Here is a 22,201-nt window from a genome sequence, read left to right on the forward strand (position 1 = left end):
TGGAACTAGCTCTTGTAGACCAGGCCGGCCTTGAACTCAGAGATCCACCTGCCTCTGCCTCCCGAGTGCTGGGATTAAAGGCGTGCGCAACCACCGCCCGGCCACATTTTAAAATTTGCATTAGCTATTTATGTTAAAACGATTTGATTCTATTTGCTAGGAGATTTTATTTGACAAGATTTTATAATACAGGTACAGGATTAGACAAAAATGTTAAGCGGACTAAATTAAAATATGGCGACTCATTTAGAATCTACACTTTAGTTTATGTATGCTTCATATTATACTTGCTTCTATATCATGAGAGTTTGTCTATTTCACAAAATTCATCATTTTAAGACCAATAAGAGAATAAGGTGTTATAAGTTTCAAGTTTCTATAGAAATTTAGTATCATCTTTGAAGCAAATCATTCGCAATCAAAAAGCAAGAAAAATAAAATTTAATTAAAACATCAAGTTTTAGCAAAACATAAAAGATCCTATTAATCTATTAATCGTGTATTATTTATGCCACTAAAATAGAAGCAATAATATACGGATAATCTCCCTATTGTCTATCACTTCCATTTCTACACACACACATATTTTATATGAATATGTGTGTGCCAGAGTATGCAGAGCCCAGATGGACCAGAAGAGAGTTTGGAACCCTAGTTTTGGAGTTGCAAGGAGCTGTGAACCACCCAGAGTGGGTCCTGGCAACAGATCCCAGGTTCTCTGCAAAACCAATAAGTGCTCCTAACTATAGAACCATCTATCCAGCCCCATGCCTCCACACTTTAAAGAACTGACTCATGTCGGACATGGTGCTATACATCTTTAGTTTCAGCACTCAGGAGACAGAAGCCTATGGGTCTCTAAGAATCCAAGGTTAGTCTGGTTTATACATTGAGTTCCAGGCCAGCAAAGGTTACATAGGGACATCCTGCCTCAGCAACACCATAACTAACTCAAGAGCTGGACTAATCCTGAGATACTGTCTACTGGCTGCTTGGGTATCACCACCACCAACAACAAAAAAGTAATAATGCAACTGAAGACCACAATGTGATCCCCTGCCATTAGTCACTGTCTACCAAGGTCTCCAACCCATTGGGTGAGGCACAACCTCAGCATAGAAGGCAATCTGCCTTATTTAGTGTCTAATGACTTTAGTTTTAATATTATCAGATGAGAGTGGGCTCTTTCAAGGTGGGATGGCTGTAGAGTAATTTTAATTTTACTCATAGTAAAATTTATGTAGAAACATCTAGAGTACTTAACCAAATATAAGTGAACTGCGATTTCCGCCAACCGACCCATAATTAACTCATTAAATGGTATTTATGCTTTGTTTTTTATTTTCCTATGGAATTATATGGGCATCTATAACATGTGTAGAGTTATAGTTACTCTCCAAAGACGGCGTTCTAATATCCTTCAATAATTGTGTCTTTGTGAATCATCTTTGCACAAATCTATTATACCTTGCTTTGACCAATAGAAATATGCACTGTATTTTGAAGGTTTTGTTTAGAAGTCCTTAGCTTCCTTAGGACTGTTCCTTAGGACTTAGTATCTTTGGAGTTTCACTACCTTTAGAACATCACCTTTTATGGAAGTCCAGTCTAAGAGAGGGCAGAGAGATGGGGGAAGAGACGCAAGTAGTAGCCACCCATTCCCAACTGCTCTATGTAGCCCAGCCAGGTGTCCACCTTCTGAATCTAAAGCAGTGTCAGGCATAGATAAGTGTGCCAGTGTTTACCTATAGTAGTATTGTGGACCTCCTTGGAGAATTGCCATGACCGCATAATAAAATTCTGTGGGAAAGCATTGTAAATTATTGCTTTAACACAGCGAGTTTTATATTGTTTTGTTGCACACCAGTACTTGCTTAAAACAGTGTCATCATCATAGGCAGCAACAATAATAATAAAAACAGAAAATAATGAGCATTTGAGTCCTTACTATTGCATTTGGAAAGGGCTAGCATTTTCCGTATTTCCTTCACTGAAACAAAGCAATGATCGTCTCATTTACTATATTCATTCTTCTTTCTTTTCCCAGATATTTACTACCTAAAATTTTGTTTTTTTTTTCTTTCCATGAAAATTTGCTCAAGTGGCTAGATTTGTGCTTATGAACAATTTATGATGATATTTTTTACTTTATTATTTTGAAATGAATATTTTGCTAAAACTATTTTTTCGGTCTTTTATTTTTACATATGTTATGCAAATATCTCTACGTAGATGGATAGATGGATAAGTAGATGGATCTTATTTTTTTCATTTTAATTGCTGCATAAGTATAATCCAAAATGTATGTCCAAAATGTGGTCCCCACTGTTGTGAGAGTGGCAGAATCTTTTCAAAGGTGGGAGTCTAAGGCACAGGTAATTTGAGGCATCATCTTTCAAGGACATTCAGCTTGCTCTTTTAGGAGCCTGCTTAGTTATTATGAAAGGGTGGTGAATATAGAGTAAATCTGGCTTGTCTTTAGTTTGCTTTGACTTCCTGTCTCAACACATGACCTCCCCTCTCATAAGTGCCTTCCAGGATGCCATTCACGAAGCTGGGATGTAGCTAGCAGGATCCTTACCAGAGCTAAGGCGATACTCCCTGGATTTTAAGCCTCCAAAACTATGAGCTACATAACCCAGCCTCAGGTATTTTGGTATAGCTACATTATAATTGAAAACGTGTTATATCATGGCACTCCAATCTACTACAACATAATTCCTCATTCATTCCTCCATTAAATCCTGATTTGTTTATAATTTTCTATTAATAATTAAAGAAACAGTGTTATATCATAGCACTCCATGTCTCCTATAACATACAACAATTCCTCATTCATTCCTCCATTAATCCTGATTGGTTTATAATTTTCTACTATTAACAATTAAAAACACTACATTCTTCCTTATGAAGAAACTGGGACATTTTAATGGTCTGTAAAATAGACTTGACATTTCTTAATATAAGTCACAGCATTGTATTTATTATATAGCCACTTGGAAACAATTTTAACTTTTTTCAATGATGCTTAAAACTTTTCCCCATTAGCTACTGCCACTTGACACTGAGTTATAAGTAACTTAATTATTGATGTCTTGAGAAACTTGGACATATACATCTATACCACATGAATTTACTGACACAAATTAGGAGACTATTTATTCTAACAGTTACTACTCTGTGAACTTTATGGAACACACACAAAAATTATGACTTTTTGGAGTACTTCTATAGTGGTTTTAATTAGAATGTCCTCCATAGACTAGCATTTGAGCATTTGGCTCACAGCTGGTGGTGTCTGGGATGTTTAGGAGGAAGTATGCCACCAGAGCTGGGTCTAAAGACATTGCCATTTTCAGGTTTTTTTAAGCCTCTCTCTGCTTCCTACTTGAGGTGCAGTATGTGAGCTGTCAACTTCCAGCTCTACTTGCCAAGTCTCTTGTTTGTCATCACTAACTCTAAGCCCCTGGAATCATAGTGTAAATAAACTCAATCTTTTGTAACTTGCCGTGGTTTTAGGAAAGCAATCAGTACAACTTCTAAACTTGCTGCAAACCCATTTAATTACTCAAGATCTAATACAGTAATTGTTCTCTGTTATTAGCCAATTTACTAGGTAGCAGACAATTAGATGATTCTGCTACTGAGTTCCCTGGGCCTTTAAAATGCATTCTTTTATTCCCCAGAAAACATTGGTTTAAAAATAAATAAAAAAATTGTATAGGAAATAGAGCATTTTCTATCAAATTAATGTGAAATTTTAGAGGCCATTAAGGACAAAAGCAATGTATCAGTGCCAAACCCTATTATAGATACATATACAATATATTTAACAATTTAAAATCCCTAAAAATGTTGACTTTGTAAATTTCACATACAGATGTTATTCAGATAAGATGCAAACATTGCCCAAATTTTATTTTTTTCAAATATTTACACTAAAGCAATTAAGTTTTTGCAAATATATAACACAAATAGTTGCTTGGGCAATAGTATACTTTGATAGGAAATTCTTATGGGTCGGTGAAGAGTCTGTTTATATCCATGGATTAGGGGAAGATAATACACTGTATGTTGATACATAAGACTGTATGTTGATACAACCACTTATAAATCACTAGGAACTGAACTACCACATGATATAGCAATCACACAGCTGGTCAATAGTTGCTATAGTAATATAGCACAGTATCCTGTGAGCATTGTGTTATTTACATTGTGTATGTATGTATAATGCTTTCAGGGCATGCTTGCAGTATACAGGGAGTTTTTGATTATTTTCCTAAAAGAGGTTAAATTTCACCAGAATTGGAAAGACAGATATCTGACTAAGGAAGTCACTGATTTATTTGTCCAATCATATTTACTGATAAGCTGTGCATCCTGCACTGTGACAAGAGATAAACACAGAAAAACGACAGAGAAACGACAAACACCCAGTAAGAGACTCCAGAAGATCAGAGTCCACAGGAGACGGAATGAAGGGAGTCTAACAAATTCCACAAGGCACCAGTTCAGAATAGAGACTGCCATGGGAGTTCATAGCTCTTCACTCTACACTATCTGCCTTCCTTTGGAAGGTAAAAAATTATTAGGAGATTGAATTAAGCAAAAAATAAAACAAACCACCCAAAAGTCTTTTCTAATTTTTCCATATGCTAGCGGCCCATTAGTCATAAAAATGTGAATAAGTCATTAGTGCTCTAAACAGAACACAACAGTGTCTGGTTCCAGGAACCCAATATTATGCTATTGACACCCATCATATGGAACACTCGAGTGCATAGTATTAATGCAAAAGCCACCCCCTCAACTAATAATGTTTTTTACATAGGCTTGTTTGAAGTATTTGTCTTTATTGCATAAAACGTTAAAGGTATTTTGCTTAGGGTATTCTCTCAAGTATTGAAGAAACAACTCTCTGTCTCTCTGTCTGTCTATCTGTATTGTCTTCTTGCCTCTGCCTATCTCTCTCCCTCCATCCCTTCTACCCTATTTCCCTCCATCTTTTTTTCCACCTCCCTCCTTTCCTCTCTCTCCTTTTTTTTCCTGCCTACCTAGCCACCTTTGCCTACTTCTTAAAGCTATCAACTTCTGGAATCCAATCCAATCCATTCTGAAAGAGAAGGTTTCAAGAGTTCTCAGGTCTCTATCCCCATGGCTCCTGGGTGGAGTGGCAAGGGAGGGCACCAGTGTGTGTAGAGTGCGGTGGGGCAAGGTAAGAAAATCTGTTAAAGCATTATCTTGACAGATGCCTTGGCTGTGTTCTCCAGTAACTTCCCAACAGTTTGGCAGAAGTCCACCCAGGTTACTAGGAAGACTCTCTCCTTCCCTTAGTCACCAGGCAGCTCAGCGTCCTGGCCTCTGAAAGAGAAGTCAAAAGGCTGTTGTACCCCACACAGGTTCACTTCTCTTCCTTGCTACCTCCCACCGCCACGCCCCGCAAACCCTGTCATCCTGCCCTTTCTCCACCTACATCCTCTTCAGAGGGCACAGACAAGTCCTCATACAACCCGAGAGACAGGCGCTTCTTTGTTTCCAGCCAAAACCCCGGTGAACCCAGTGTGATCGGAGAGAGAAGTCCGCCCCGTCCTGTGGCAGGGGACTCACTTGGGGTTGTGTGACCCAGAGCAGGGACGAACGACCGTGGGTCGTGTCCCCTGAGTTACAGGTTGGATCAAACTTGCCTAGCTTCGCGTGGCAGGAGCTCCCAAGTTCACTGGTGAGCAGCGCGTGCAGGAGCGACAAGGTGCGGAGTTGAGCCCAGGCTCCGCTCGAACTGGGCGCGAGCGGCGAGGGAGGGGGCGGGCGCGCAGGTCCCGCCTCCCCTGGCCGCGTGCACACACACGCCCACCGCGGCTGGGCTGGCGGAGCGCGGGCGAGTGTGAGCGCGGGCGAGTGTGAGCGCGAGTGTGCGCACGCCGCGGGAGCCACTCTGCCCTCTCCTCGCACCCTGCACAGGGCATCTCGAGAGCCTGGAAACGTGAACAGGCTTAAAGTATGGCATGTTGCGAAGATGGTTTCTGTCCAGAAGGTACCCGCGATCGCGCTGTGCTCCGGGGTCAGCCTTGCCCTTCTGCACTTCCTGTGCCTGGCGGCTTGGTGAGTTCCGGGAGTGGTGGGGTGGGAAGGTGTCATAGGGTAAGGGTGCACGGGAAAGGTGGTCAAGTGTCCAGAGCCACAGCACCCCTTTGACCACTCATCCTTCCCTGAGCGAACCAGATCTTCCTGTCTTCAGTATCATATGGGCTAAAGCCAAGCTTTTCGTTGACCGAGAGCAGTGGGCAGTTGGGCGCAGGAAGCGAGGGTGCTGGGGTACAGGCTGCCTGAGGATACTTGCACTCTGGGGGTGCGTGCTGCCCAGGGATATGCTTTTCCTGACCATTTTGGTTCTTCATATCCCAACCCCCAACCCTCCCTTAGCTTAAGGCCAGCGACTCTTTCCCTAGAAGGCAACCCCTTTTCCACCTGTTCTCAGATTCATTCTTAAAATAGTCTTTCCCACCCCCGTTATTTTTCCACTTGCAGTTTAAACGAATCCCCAGGACAGAACTCAAAGGACGAGAAATTGTGCCCGGAAAATTTTACCCGTATCCTGGACAGTTTGCTGGATGGTTATGACAACAGGCTGCGTCCTGGATTTGGGGGTACGGATTGTTTCAAAACACGCAAGTGTGCTCTGTGTGTCCGTCTCTGGTCTGCTTGTCTATTTGTGGAAATATCATTAGGTGCGCCTCACGTGCGAAAATGAAAACCAGTCATTCTCTCGAGCGCCTCCCCCCTTTCTCTCTTCCTCTTCTCAGTGAGACCTATGACAAGAAGACCGCCTCCACCCGTACTTTCCCATCTCCCCGCCCCCTCAGGAGCTTGGCCTCCCCCACACTAATTACCTCCTGAGACCTGACTGCAGGATGGGGGAGACTGGGAAGTCAAAAATGAACTCGCAGCCGCTGCACTGTGGCTGCCTGTCTTCTCCTAGCCACAGCATGGGGTTTGCTTCCTTGAATCTGTCCACTTTGCGCAGGTACATTGTTGCACTGGAGGTAGCTGGCTTCAGGTCTTCTCTCCTCCCACGTGTCCCTCCCTCTGCCAAAGGTTCACCCTGTGTTCCACCTAGGACAGGAATCTGGGGCACGAAGCTGAAGCTGGCCGCTCTGCTGGGGAACCCAGTCCTTTCCTACTATCTTCTCACTTTCTTTGGGGTGCTGGTCGCTCATGTTTCTTCTCTAATGCTTCAGGAGTGTTTAGCTTTATGTCCTCCTCCAATCAGTATCTGTAAAGCGCTCAACAGAGACGCATTCACAGCACGTTTTTCTCTTACCCTATTCCCTTTGTATATTCAATAGTTGGCTACAGGGAAAGTTTGGGTCTAGGCATTGAGTGCACCGAAATCAGATAGGATTTACCCCAGACATTCCAGCAGGCCAGTTCATCAGGGAAAAGTGACTTGCTAAGATATTGCTTGGCTTGGCTCGCTTTTCTGAATGCCAAGTCCCTGTCCTTTCTACTGTAAATGAGTTCAAGAAGGCCTCAGACTTAAAGTCGTCAAAATTCTTGTAATGATAGGAATGGTAACAATAACGATCATTGTTATTGCTTATTTAATTAATTTCAACTAGATGAACATTTTGTAGACATTATTGTCAACTCTCACAGCAACTCCAAGAAGAAGCCGTGGCTTTCCCCATTGACAGATTTGAAAAGTTAGGGCTGATTCAAGTAGAGTTTATGGATTTGTGCACAGGTGGCCTTTTGCCTGGACAGGAGAAAGCCAGTAGATTGGGTTGATGTTCCACACTCTGCTGGGATGAGTAAAAGGTGAACTTAGAGCTTGGCGGGGGGGCGGTGCTCTCTGCCTTCCATTGAGGTTGCAGAGGAGGGAGAGAGTGGGAGAGGAGATAAAATAGGATCCTGGAGTGGAGAACACATGGGATCTGAGGAAGAAGGACAGAGTGAGAAGCAATGATGGGACCGAGTAGACTTGGGGAGAATCGGGAGGTGGCTCTCTGGAAGACAAGACAAACGAAGGCACTACAGACAAGGGAGAATGTGATGGGGCACATAGCACATTAGTGATGGGCTGCCATCTGGTCTCCTGCCCTAACCCATTTCTTTTCTGGATTTGATGACAAACGTTTTGTAAAGGAGTGAACAGATTCCTTGGGTGTCTGTATATTGACAGTGTTATAGGTGGATGGGACACATGGAAGTTTCTCCTGCTTTTTTCCCCTTATTGTCTCTCCAGGTATAGGTTGCCCGCATCACATCTGCCTTCATGAAAATTTGAAAAGAGACTTCATTAGGGAAATGAATCATTTGTCAATGTGCGAGCTCTCATAAGTGACGAGGAAATTATCATTTGAGGTCAAAAATAGTTTTGTGGAGAATTCTCTAGATGATGTGATACCACTTGAAACTATATTATGTCAATAAAAGAGGCTTTATCTTCCCAGAAGGGTTTTAAACTTCACATTTCAAATATAAAAGTATGAAAAATATAACTCATGTAGTTTAAATATTCATAAATGAAAGCACAATTTATAGCTGGATCTATATGACTTTATTAGTAAGTGTTGAAAGTAAAAATATGTTCTCTTGGCTGTAAGACAACTTAAAAAAAGACAGGAATCTTCCATACAGGAGCATTTTTTTACCATGTCCTCTTTCCTATAGTACTGTGTAGACCACAACGTGAGTGCTGGATTCGGGTCAACCTCAGTGCTGCTAAGTGTCTCAAGGCCATTGTCACTCATCCTACTTGACATTACTGTGTGATCTACATCTCTACTCACCTGGCCATCTTTTTAAACCTTTGTGGGGCAGGGTTGCAGTTACCTTACTTTGAGTGCTAGCAGGTGATTAATTGCTAATGAAATTACCACAAAGCACAAAATTAGGGATTTTTTTCACTCTGCTCGTGAGTATTTGTGGTCAGATGACTGACTTTTCAGAAGTGGGACAGTCTCTGTAAACATGTAGTATTCCAAATGTGACAGAAGGGTGATAATTATCACCTGCAGTATGTGAATTATCTGTTTATATAAGATTTTAATTGTGAACTACTTAAAAAAAGAAAACATTATTGTTATCACACAACTATATATTCCACAACTATCATCTCTTATATGACATGACATTTTATGGTTTATGGAAAGTTTGGCATTTTAAAAATAAGATGAAAACCATTCAGATTTTGGTCAAAGTACACTGTGAATATGGATTGACTTCCTGCTTCCTTTAATCCCATTTCTTCTCTTTGTGGGGCATTTACTTTTTATCTGTTTATACAACTTAGCTCTGTTCCACTTAAAATAAAAGCAAAGATGTGAATTGAAATTGGATGGTTTGTGACTACTCAGTAGGCCAGGCAGAGGTTGAAATAGATTTGGAAACCAAATTATGTATTTTTAACTCAGCAGCACAGCTTGCTGTGGGGAGATAAAGGGAACTGAAATGGTTCTCTCTCTTCATCCCCCCAGGAGCTGCTCTCTCTTGTCTCCACATTCCCCTGTTGGGGAAGAAAGGTGAGAAGAGCAGGTCAGTTGAGAGAAACTGGGATGGACTTCTGAAGGGCGGAAGTCTTTCAGCTTCTGATGAGTCAGTTCCCATCATGCTGACGTAGTTGTTCCTGCTTAGAAGTGCCACCAAGTTGACTTTGTCACAAAGGAAGTAGAAAGTCATTCCTTCTGTCCCTTGTCCACTTTGAACACAGTTGTATGGCTTTATAAGACTAAATAGCTGGCCACAGGAGGACAGTTTAGGGATCCTGTCTCTCCCCATTTTTCACTTATCTAAGGGACACATAATAGTCTTGGGGGGGCACATAATCTTAAATAATCAACACTTCAATAGAGGTGGTTGTTTTAGATCCTCTTCCATAACCTTTCTGATATGGAAACAGAAGACTGTCATCAATTTTATGAGGCTGCTCACTAGTGTAGTAATATGAAGTAGGACTTCATATTACTGGAGTTCTTTGTAGTCTTAAAAATATTTTCATATATAATCTTAAGAAGATTATTACAGAAGCAGAGATGTTCAGGGCAGGCATCATCCCTCTGCTAGAAAAGAGGCTGAGAGAGGTTCGATTTAACTGTCCAAAATAATGAAAACTAGTAATTGACAAAGTCCCAAATCATACCACATCTTTAAATGCTTAGTCAGACAGCTGATGGGTATGTCTATTTCTCAGGGTCCCTTGCAGAATACTGTGAATTAAAAGTCAAGTTGTCCTGAATATGCCTTGTTACTTAGCTAAGAATAAATAAGCAATATCCTTAACCAACAGAGAAAAAAGTAAGAACGTTGTATCACAACTTTAATAATATTTAAAATGGAGAAGAAAACATGGAAGCTCATGTTCATTTAGATGAGCCTGGTAAGTGTCCCTGACAGTGATGTTTTCAGATGGTCTGTATCTCAGTCTGAAAGTTCCCTTGTCATGTGCTAGCTCTATTAGTTGAATGCAAACTGTAATTAATAATCCTAGGTCAAATGAACATTTCAAGTAAAGGAACAGAAAGATAAACCATCATTTCCAGAGTCATTTATTGATCCATTTGTTATACCAGTGTGCAAATACAGTATTATGTAAAAGAAGTACTATATAGTTCTTAAAGACAGGTTTTAAAACCAAAATTGGTTCTCATTGTCTTACCTCTAGTCAAAATAAAGAGATAAAAGGAGGAAAGATAAAATAAGTAAATGATAATGCTGCAGGATAATTAAGCAGCACCAAAGTAGAAAATAAGATGGGAGAGGAATCTAGTCTGCATAGAAATGATGGCCAAGAAAGTCAAGTTGGCAGAAAATCATGCCAGGAGGGACGGGGTAAGAGAATAGTTATTGTTGGGCAACCAAACCACCAATAAAACCAAACCAACTTAACAAGCAAACAAACAGAACAAATAAAAGCGGAGAAAGTGGACAATAGATTGATATGATTTTGAGAGTAAAGGGTTTCTGGTACACTTCTTGTTTGAAAGTAGGGCCAGGAATATTTGAGTATTGGGTTGGGATAGTAAGCAGAAGCAGCTTATAAAAGGTCTTCCTATTAAGTGGCCTGAATGATTCTCTTAATAAACTTGGATGTCACTGAAGTTCTTTAGGTAAGGCATTGGCTTAACACAATTTAGTCTGTGGAAGGACCCATCTGGTTGATATGTAAAGAAAGGTTTAGAAACAGAGGAAACACGAGACAAACGATTTTGTGTTTCAGAGTTTGCTTGCTTGCTTGCTTGTTGTTGTTGTTGTTGTTGTAATTCCTATTCATTATGTAGATGGCTGCATGGAATGATGCAGATGTAGGAAGGATGGACATAAATGGACAGTGAAGATATTTTGGGATTTTTAATTCAACAAAAGTGATGGAATATTTAATATGAATGATCAAGGAAAGCAAAAATAGCTCCATGATTTCTATTCTAAGAGACGGAGCAAGTGTAGTGTTTAAAGCTATGGGGACTGTCCAAGTTCTGCTTCCAGGCTCACTTGCTAGTAGAAGAGGCAGGAAATCAAGTCATAAAACAAGTGAACTATTCAGTGTGCAGTGTGTCTGGCGTCAGTGAACATAAAATATGGGGGCATGATTTTAACTACACTGTTAGGAAGGGTTTGTGGATAAAGTGATACCTGAGCATTGAACATAGATGGATAAGACCAGGAAGCTTGTTTGGGGTAGGGTCTTCTGGTGAGCAGGAAATCTAGGTGCAATTTTGTGAAGGCTGGAAGTCAGGGCTGGTACAGTGTAGGTGAAAGTGTTGAAGAAGAGGGGGCAATAACAAAGAAGAGGTTCTATAAAGTTTTGTAAGTATGCTTGTAGATTTTGCTTTTATTCTGAGTCAGACCAGACAAGACTAGAGAGGATTATATCAGGGGCATATCCTGGATTGGCAAACTTTTAAAGGCTCACTAGGAATGTTGTGTTAAGAACGGAAAGAAGCAGAGATGGTTGGAGTTTTCACACTCAATCAGGCAAGAGATGATTAACACTTTGTACAAGCAGGTGACAGAGTAATCTCTCAATTTCTAAGTAATCTCTCAGTTGTCTTCTGTCTCTATTTTGCTAAGATGAAGGATGAGAGTTGTAATGCAAAGTTTGTGAGAAAATGCAAGAAATGTGGCCGAGTAAAGTTTGACATATATATGTAACATATGTAACACAGTTGTTAGGATGATAGTAGAAGCCCTGTAGAGACATGGAAGAATGATATGCATATGTATATGATAAATTCGTGTTTCTAGATATCACGTAGAGAGAAACTTGCATTTTAGAGGTAGTGGGTATGTCAACGCACATGGTATTTGAAGTCTTAAGACCAAAGAAATTCCAAGAAATTAAAGATGGCAAAGAAAAGGCATAAATACTGATCTCTGATGCCTCCAATGTTAACAGTCATGGAAGGGAAGAGTAATTTCTCCCAGATAAGTCTGAGCAAGAGTATTCTGTGACATAATAGAAGGAGAATAAGAGGGCTTGTGTACTTTGGGAAAAATGATAGTTTCCAACAAACAGATCAATAATAGACATGGGCTTAAATTGACCACTATATTCAGTAGTATGCATAACTCAGAGAATGTTGACCAAAACAACTTTGTAGCATAAGGGAGAGAGAGAGAGAGCAAGAGAGAGAGAGAGAGAGAGACAGAGAGAGACAGAGACTGAGACAGAGACGAGACAGACAGAGAGAGACAGAGAGAGATAGAGAAGTTTACCTGGAGGCATTTGTACGAATGGATAGAGAAACGGAGCTGGTAGAATCAAATGACCATTTTTTGAAATCATCCTTTTTATAGTTATTGTTGGCAAAAGACATACTTACTGGTTGTCACTTTGAGAATGCAGGCTAAATATTGAACATAAGATATTACTGTGCTTCATGAAACAGAACTTTGTTTTAGAAATGGGAGAGAAAACATGGTTTTGAATGTTAGTGAAAACAATGGAATTGCTAGGGGGACACTCATGGTGCAGACACAAATTTCAGTGACTCAGAATACGGCAGAGGATGGAGGGGACAGGAAGGAAGATTTGGAGCAGTGTGTACTGATTTTTTTCACAAATTTATATATGGAAAGGATATTTTTAAGTAATGTAGAAATACTTATTTGGAATATATGGAAATAAATATTTTTAAGATTGTTCGTCTGCTATTGGTAATGAGAGTGCAATATAGACATATTGGAAAAGAGAGAAGAGATACATGGAAGAAATATCACATTATACAAGTTTATAAGGAAAGAAATATGCTAGTGCTGTCAGATATTTAAAGTTTCTGTGGAATAAGAAGACACAGATGCACTTGGTATATCATGCTATAAGCCATGTCAAACAGGTAATAGGATATTAGTGAATTGTCGTTTTAGGTAACGTTTCAGCAGGACTTCAGATTTTATAAGAAAACATTTGTCATTACATATTGCTGCTTTATATTTTAGGTCTTTTAAAATATATTTTAAGGCTCCTTGGGTACACATGATGAAGTTTGTTTAATAATACATTTCCATTATAACTGACACATAACCTTCTTTTCATTTATGCATTTGCTTATTTACTAAAATATAATAACCATAGCAATTGACCACTGTGCATCCCCAAAAGCAGGCACTACTATAAACTTGCAGTTTGCTATACATTTCTTCAGTCCTATCCTCCTATTTATCTTCTCTCCTCCTTATTATTCCATTGTTTTATTCCACAGTTTTTTAGGTTATCCTTATTTTTAAGGTATATTTAAAGCATTTAAGTGTCTTTAACATGCTGTTTTACTTGCTTTAACTTTTGCTACGTTAAGATGCATTCTTTCTGTTGCATTGTGCTATTGATCCTCCCTTTTCTTGTTATGTGATGTTCGCATTGCATAAGAACTGTTTCATTTGTCTGCTCTGTTGGCAGTAGGTTTTTTGCTTGTTTCCCAGATTGTATTGCTGTGAATATTCTGGCCCAAATTTTCTGCTGTAAATGTGCAAGAGTTTCTTTTGCATATATATCAAGGAGTGGATTTTTCTGGATCTTAGTGTAAGTAGGAGTTCAGCTTGAAGAGATAATGCCAAACTGTTTTTCCATGGTGAGTTTACAAAATTAAACTCCCTTTTATAATAAAAATAAATTCTGGATCCACATATACTTCAGCAGTAGGAAAGTGTGTGTGTGTGTGTGTGTGTGTGTGTGTGTGTGTGTGTGAATAGAAGTGTTTTAAATGGTATTTTATGAAGGAATTTTAATATTCACTATTTTTATCAAGTTCTAATATCACTGAAAATCTTTTAAAACCTTTATTGACTGCAGGATATTTATTTTACAAATTTCTTATTTTCATGTTTTATTTTTACTGTATTGAGCATTTTGTTCCTGTTATTGAAGAGTTTTGTTGTATATAAAATAAGAGAATGTTGATAGAAGAATCATAAAATGTAGAAGGCATTAATTTTTAATGTCTTCTAAGACAAAGCTTCTAGAACTCTGAGCTATTTCCTGCTTTGTTGATGAAATCAGTGGGTATCTGTTTTTGTGTAATATCCAGTAAATGTAATAGTTTTACATCTTGCTAATAGCAAGCAAAATTAGAAATGTCTTTACAATTTCCCTGAGTATTACATGTTGTTGCTGTGGTGCTATGCCTAAATTCTTTTTTGGGGGGGGGGTATTTTATTTATTTATTTAGAACAGTCTTTTCTCCTTTTGCATATCAATTTCAGTTCTCTCATCCTCCCCTCCTCCTGTCCCCCCACCCTCCACCCACTCCATCCCCCATCAGCTTCTCAGAGAGGGTAAGGCTTCCCATTGGGAGCCAACTTAGTTCTTAAAATCTCTTTAGTTTCAGACAGCACTGGCACTTCGTAAGATGAAGGTGTGTGTGTATAATGTGAAGGGCTGAAAAGCAGGAATGTTTCTTAAGGAGAATAGCTGGGGAGACAATATGGAGAACTAAGATTAACTAGTCCTCAAATCAGTCAAACAGGATTTTATTTTATGATATGACAGTAAATTGTATATTCATTATTGGAGACAATATTAGGTATTGGTGTTCTTTAGCTCTTTGACTGTTGAATAAACAGTGGAGGATTATCTGATACTTTCTTAATTGCCTTCCAGCAAGTCAATTTGATAGGACCATTTATTTCCTTGAGCTTAATATTAACAGCCCAGTGTGACTGACTCTTGATGAAGATTTCTTTCTTTGCCTAACAAACTCTCAGGGTCAAAAGTGTCTCCCCACAAAAAGATTTTAAAAATTAATTTTTAAAATTTTCCCACTACCGAAGAAGTAGGATTTTTTTGTGAAAAAAAAAAGTGTCTTTGATGTTCCCCAAATATATCTACAGTTATGGGGAAGAAATCTTTCCAAGCTCATATTGTCTAGTTTCTATGCAATTGTGCACTTTGCAAGGTTGATTTGAACATCCTAAAGAGTAGCATTAGAGGAAGTGTCTCTAATTATTCTTAATTGCTTAGCTACCATTATTCATTGACAACTGATTTATCAGAGACCTATTGCATTTTACATGGCAGTTTGCCTGTATGAAATAATACAAATAAAAAATCAGTTTCTGCTTTAATTGGGAACTATTTTTAGCTTAACTCATGTACCATATAAGTCTCACATTTGAAATTTGTGAGAAGCATTAAAAATCATTATTAATGATATTAGAAACACAATGAAACAATTATTAGCACCTCATATTTACAAAGCATTGTTCTAGATTGGGACATTGAAAGAGACTGAAATTTCGTCTCAACTGCTAATTCTGAAAACACAGATTCAAGGAGACTGAAGGAAGACACAAAGGGCCACAAGAATATAATTTAGAACCTATTGTTGAACAAAGAGAATGTAGGGATAGCTGGATGCACAACTGAGATTGTGTAATAAACTTCCATGTTTAGCTAAATGACAACTGGTTAAATATTTTATGGCATAGTATAATGTAGTGGAACTAGAGTGCACATTGGCAGCCCCAAGGAAGAGTTAGAATTCTGCCTTAGCCTCTCTGAACCCCGTTTCCAGATATATAAAATTCTCATGATAGTGGTAATAGCACCTTCTAAGGGTGTGATAAAGATGAAATGTCATACGAAATGAACGTGGCATCTTCTCTGGCATAAAACTAAAGCTTAACTACATAATAATTATTTTTATTTCTCATTGTATGCATTACATGCCACTTGATTTATCCACTTCTATTCCCAGTCCGTACTCTGGTCCCATCAGCTTAAGTAGCTTTATGGCCTCTTAGAAGACACTATCTGCTATTTGCCTCCTGTAACTTATTCACATACAAAAGCCTCTGTGATTTTTTTAAAAAAATTGTATATTTCAATTCCTTCCTTGTTTCAAGCCTTTGATGGTCTGTCAGTATTTATGGGGTACAAGTCAAACTCCTTAGGGCAGCCTAAATTCATGTCAGAGCTAAACCTGATATCAAAGAAAAACCCAGGAGTGGAATAGAAGGAAATAGAGCTCTCTTATAGGCTCATCTTCGCAGGGCTTCTTTAACAAAGTATGCAGACTAGTAGCTTAAAGAGCAGAACTTACTTTTTTTTTTCAACTCTGGAGGTATCAAGACATCCGTAAGCTTGGTTTGTTGGAATGGCAAAGGTGTCTCCTCTTTGTCTTTATATAGTTCTCTCTCAGTGTATGTCTGTGTTCTAATCTCTTTTTTTCATAAAGCCATCAATCACTCATATTGGATTAAGTACCATTAAAAAATCTCATTTTAATACAATTACATTTTTAGAGCATTACCTCTAAAAATAGTCATTAGAAGTTACTGAGAATTAGTATTTCAACATGTGAATGTGGGAAATATAACTTAGTCCACAGAGTTTTCCATCTCTGGGTCATTCCCTGTCACTCTGAAAGTTCTGTTGCTTGTAGTTTAAACAGTATTCACTGCAGGATGTGTTATAAGTGTGTTACTTAAAAGATGCCACTTTAAAAAGGGGGGGGGGGGCTCAGAGTAGGTGGATGTTCTGTCCATAATACCCTGGTTTCATTTCTCTTTGTGACTTCAGTTTCTTATCAGTAGCCTTTGCTTTGTTCCAACTGGTCTCTTCTTTTTCTTGAAAATAGGAAGTCCTAGACCCACTGTCATCCTTTGCCACTTGCTGTTGTTCTAACTCTTCCAGGTCATGCATATGCTCCAGACTAGTTTAAAAGTGAATGCTTTAAAAGGTGATTCTGAATATAGACCTGGAATTGCTTTCACAGGCTCTTCTTTTCCCATTTGCCTGTGTCCTTCCTGAAATAATAGCTGGCATTCATTTTATTTCATCTGTTTCTTTTCTGCTTTCCCCTGATTCTCCCAGTAGCATGGTATCTTCTTGAGGCAGGGAACTCCTCTATAGCCTGTCCATGTAGCTGGTGCTTATGCAAATATTTATTGAATGGATGCCCTAAAAATAATCCCTCTGCTAGTCAGGTACATTTAGAATCTCACTCGGTCTTAAAGTGCAGTATAATCTTATAAGCAAATGCCAGATAATGTCACACACAAAGACTAATTCTGAACATAAAACAGTATTTTGTAACTATTCAAAAATAGTAGAACTTAGATAAGAATTTAGAAATATCTTTTATTATCATGGGATGATTACATCCATAGAATTAAAATAGGCTCACATTAATAAAGAAAAATATTGTTCCCATTTTTCTCCTGCATACCTCCTGCCACACGTACTCTCTTGGCACACATATAATGCCAGTATTTCATAGGAAACTATTGTAAACACAGTATAGAAACAGCTTGACTGGATGTTTGTAAACAACAGTAAACTGGACCATCTCCTTTTGGAACTATTTTAGAATTGCAAATCATCAGGTCCAACCTTGTTCCTACTAAGTCAGCAGATCTGAAGGTGTATCCAACAACGTCCACTGATCCAGTCTGTTCAGGATATTCTTCAATATCATCTATTTCAAAATAACTGTTGCTTTACCAAGAGTCTGGTAAAATAGCTCATGCTTACGGACACTGTCAATCTTAGTTGTATGTGAACTTGACTTTTGGAGCCCTCACTTGTTACTGCAGCATTTCTGCTTTCTGATACCTTTGTAATTGTCGCTAAGAAAATGACAGAGGTTCTGAGCCAATTTGAGTAAAATTGCTATCTCCTAGTGTTCAAAAAGTTAGGAATTACTTGCTTCCTGGATTACTTATTTTTGGACTAATTTGGCTGTAATGAGCTTATTATTACCATTTGGATGTTGATTCTAGTTTCTCATTCAAATCAAAACTTAATTAACTTCTACTGCTTGAAAGAGGTGCATTTTATGTGGCGTAAAAATAATAGCATGTGCTATAATTTGCCTCTTATTATAATTCCAAAACCTAAGTTTCTTAGGATACATATTCCATAAATAATATCTCATTCTTCCTCATTCTCTCTGTCTTCATGTGGCCTCATTGTCAGCCTGTAGAGGGAGAAATATTTAGATTCACTTTCTGGAGACTGAATTCAGACTTAGAGCCTTAAGTGACACCAATTGTGCTTTCCCGTTTTTGGCATAAAACCAATTTCCCAACCTGTATCCAAGTGATATTCTATTTTAATAGCAAATGCTATAGTATCCAGTTATAGAGTATGTATCCTCTGGCCATGCAGCTTTATAAACCATTATTTAAGGAAACAGTGTTCAGGAGGATAGCAATTTTTATATTTTCATGGGTGGTAAAATGCTGAATTATCTATAATAACTACTGTTACAGCTGAACACATTATGAACATATGTCTTTGGAAATTGATTTGCAGCTAATATGTTTAATACTTGTTAAAATCTTTGCATTTGATTTGATGATATATTACTGGACTAAAGCTGTACAACTAGGAAGGGTTATGAGTTATAATCTGAACTACAAAAGTTCCTAGGTTTAAAGCATATCGCTAAACCCGGAGAGTGGTTTTTTTTTTTTTTTTTTTTTTTTTTTTTTGTCTGCTTTCTATGTCAGCAGTATCAACATCATGCCCATCATGCCCTTACCATGTTTCCCTCTGGGCTAAACATGCACATACTTGCTCATGATAAAGATTTATTTAGATAGTGGAGAATCTAGGTAGCAACAGAGGGAAACTAATATCGAATGCGCTTTTGGATGAGGAAGCTCTGTGCTCAGCATTCCATTTGACTGCTATAAAAAAAATCTGTGAGACAGGTGTGGGTGCTGCAATCAAGCAGTTAAGTAACTCGCTGAAGATCACACAGCCAACAGGCGGTGCAGCCTGAATGGTTGTAACTGACCGAAGACCTTGTCTTGGATCCCAATCACCATGGACAGTGCTTCTATTGTTAGAGGTGACAGTAATCATGTTGGAAGTTATTTCTAAGTATCCTCAACTCCCCAAAGACTCACTCTTTACAGCTTTGGTCCTCTTCACTCCCACACCCTGCTGTTTCTTCCTCTGAACAGCTCACTTCTTGCTAGAAGCCAATCAGATGATGAACTCTTAAAAAAATTACTAAGGCTAAAAGCTTGTGTGTATCTGCACTGCCTCTTATCCCAGTGCCCAGGAATGATGTATCATTGTAGAAACAGGTTCTTGGTAAGTAGGTGGGATGTCTATTTGCCTTTTGAGCAAGCACCATTTTTCTTTCTCTATTGTTACTTTTGGCTTGCTTTGATGTGCACTCTAAACTGAACTTTACACTTTTTTTGAGAGATTCTTTATCTTACTGAAAATTCAAGATGCATGTAGAAACATGACATTTCGTGTCAATATTCCATTATTAATTATCTAGTCCTCCAAGACTGTAATGTTGGTAATTATTTTTTCACACATATTTACTTCATACTTATTAGGTCCTGTTACAGAAGTGAAAACTGACATATATGTCACCAGCTTTGGACCCGTTTCTGATGTTGAAATGGTAGGTATCTGAGAAACTTTGGAGGTTTGAAAAAAGATAAGTCAGAAAAGAGTCAACTAATATTTATTATATTGTGAATCACACAAAGCCAATGCTTAATTAAACTTAAAATTCTCTAGAGAGCAAGATATTTCATCTGCATCCCAAAGTTATCATTTTTAGTATGTATTGACTTGAAATCTTTCTCAACAGAAGGATCTTTCCTTGTACTACATCCACACCAATCCCTTCTATGGAAGATACCAAGGAGAAGAAAATGGGAGATCGTCAGTAGTTTAGATATGGATTAATTGTGTGCACAATATTACATTTCTATTAGCCTTTTTGTTTCCGCATTGCCTCGGTTATTGGCCTCCCAGCCTTGATTTCTATCCTTCCCTCTCATGCTTAAGGAGGTCAAGAGGGCCAGCATTTGTCAGGAAGTCCACATCCCTTCAGCTGTGCTCTTGTATATTAAATATACTTAGTAAACAGAATGGCAAATGAGTCTACATTATAGTTTTCTTGACCTGAGGCTCCTAATGGTTTGAAGTCCTGGATTCTTTAAGCATTTTTAATACACTTTTGAAAACAAAATTAATCTTTTTTTAAAAAAAGTTGACTTCGTCTTAAGGAAATGCCTATAATTTTATGATCAACTATGTAGTGATGCCTGCTACATATTCTACATAATAACTGATTTTGCCCTCTTATATAAAGTAACGTACACCTAAAATTACCTGGCGTTGGCAGCTTTTATTTAATTACAGTAAGTAGTCCTCAGTGGCTACTGTGTATGGTGATTTACTTGTTATAAATGCAGAAGCTGAAGGGGTCAAGACGGATATTGCGTGAATATTTAACTCTGAATCTTTTTGTTCTGTTGATTTAAGATCATCTCTGCTTCTATTAATTTCCACTGATGCAGTCTCTAATGACTGGAAGAGGTTAGAATTTATTCTGTTTTGCCTATGTATGTATGTAATCACCTGTGACTTGACTTTGTCGCAAACCAACTTCTCTAGGAATATACAATGGATGTGTTCTTCAGGCAGACGTGGATGGACAAGAGACTAAAATATGATGGTCCTATGGAAATTCTGAGGCTGAACAACATGATGGTCACCAAAGTGTGGACCCCTGATACTTTCTTCAGGAATGGGAAAAAATCTGTCTCGCACAACATGACAGCTCCAAATAAACTGTTTAGAATTATGAGAAATGGCACTATTTTATACACAATGAGGTAACAGATTTTTCTTTCTTGTTTTAACATTCGTTATCCACAACACCCCTCTTCCCCAATACCCTTCTCCTCCCCCTCCTTCTTGCTTTCTATCTCTCAATTTTAGGAATCTCTAGTATTAATTTCAAAGAAGGGTTGACTTGACTTACTTGCATTTTTCCATGATAGACTCACCATAAGTGCGGAGTGTCCCATGAGACTGGTGGATTTCCCTATGGATGGTCATGCCTGCCCTTTGAAATTCGGGAGTTGTAAGTGACACTAAAAATATTGCTCAAAATTCTGGTTGTCTTCTTCAAGCTCATAATCATGTATTTGTGCAATTTTAATTACCCAGCATTTAAATCCTTATTTGTGAGAAAAATCATGCAAGGTTTAGGAAATTATGAATTTTTAAAATATAAAGTGATACCTTATAAACAAAGTCCTACTTTTTACAGATGGCTATTGAGGACTGAGTCATAACTAATAAGCCGGTGGACACTTGTGAAACTTAGGGAATTGGGAGCAGTTTGTATGTGTCCAAGGTGTAGCATAGAAAGGGCATTGTGTGGGGTATGATTTAATAGTTTCAGCAGCAAATAAAATCCCTTAAAGGTGACTTGGGGAAAAGTAAAAAAAAAAAAAAAAGTTTTGTATTTTTCTGAAATAACCTGAGTTAAAACATCATAGGTAGCACTGTTAGTGACAGCACTGACCTGACACAAATGTCTAGCTGAGCTGTGAGAGAATTTACTCCCTGATACACTGTTGACTACATTAAGGATTGTGATTCCATCTGAAAGCTAGGGAAGGTGTTGAAAGATTTAACCGAGGGACATGGCTGGCCTCTTTTGACACCCTGTTTGGGAAATGGACTGGAGTGGAATGGAAGCATGGGAGAGCTGGTGCCTGCTGTTTTCCTGCGATCAAAGATGGCAGTCGGTTAGACTAGCATTGGCACAAAAGGAGCAAAAGTGGAAGAGACGTGTTGGAAAATGTAGTAGCAATGAAGGCAAGAGGTACACATGAGTGGGTAGTAAAGAATATGAAAGCTCCTTTCTTTGAGATGGCAACAACATGGGATTGCTCTTGTAAGGTCTGCTTCCAACATTCGATTCGATCAGAATCT

General features: G+C 38.6%; 1 protein-coding gene across 10 annotated transcripts in view; it reads left to right on the forward strand.

Moving 5' to 3' along the window:
* The first annotated feature begins 5,973 nt into the window (after positions 1 to 5,973).
* Positions 5,974 to 22,201, forward strand: part of Gabra4 (gamma-aminobutyric acid type A receptor subunit alpha4) — a 69,803-nt gene continuing 53,575 nt past the window's right edge. For 4 of the 10 annotated variants that reach the window (XM_038331915.1, XM_038331955.1, XM_038331964.1 and 1 more), the window contains exons 1-5: positions 5,974 to 6,102; positions 6,529 to 6,647; positions 19,798 to 19,865; positions 20,870 to 21,090; positions 21,259 to 21,341. In XM_038331915.1, coding sequence (XP_038187843.1) covers positions 6,017 to 6,102; positions 6,529 to 6,647; positions 19,798 to 19,865; positions 20,870 to 21,090; positions 21,259 to 21,341 — 577 coding nt within the window. In that variant the 5' untranslated portion in view covers positions 5,974 to 6,016. Of the gene's footprint in view, positions 6,103 to 6,528; positions 6,729 to 19,797; positions 19,866 to 20,869; positions 21,091 to 21,258; positions 21,342 to 22,201 lie in introns of all 10 variants that reach the window. The other 6 variants (XM_038331909.1, XM_038331946.1, XM_038331925.1 and 3 more) reach the window with 3 other exon arrangements.

The sequence above is a fragment of the Arvicola amphibius genome, chromosome 1 (assembly GCF_903992535.2).
Source record: "Arvicola amphibius chromosome 1, mArvAmp1.2, whole genome shotgun sequence".
Taxonomy (NCBI): Eukaryota; Metazoa; Chordata; class Mammalia; order Rodentia; family Cricetidae; genus Arvicola; species Arvicola amphibius.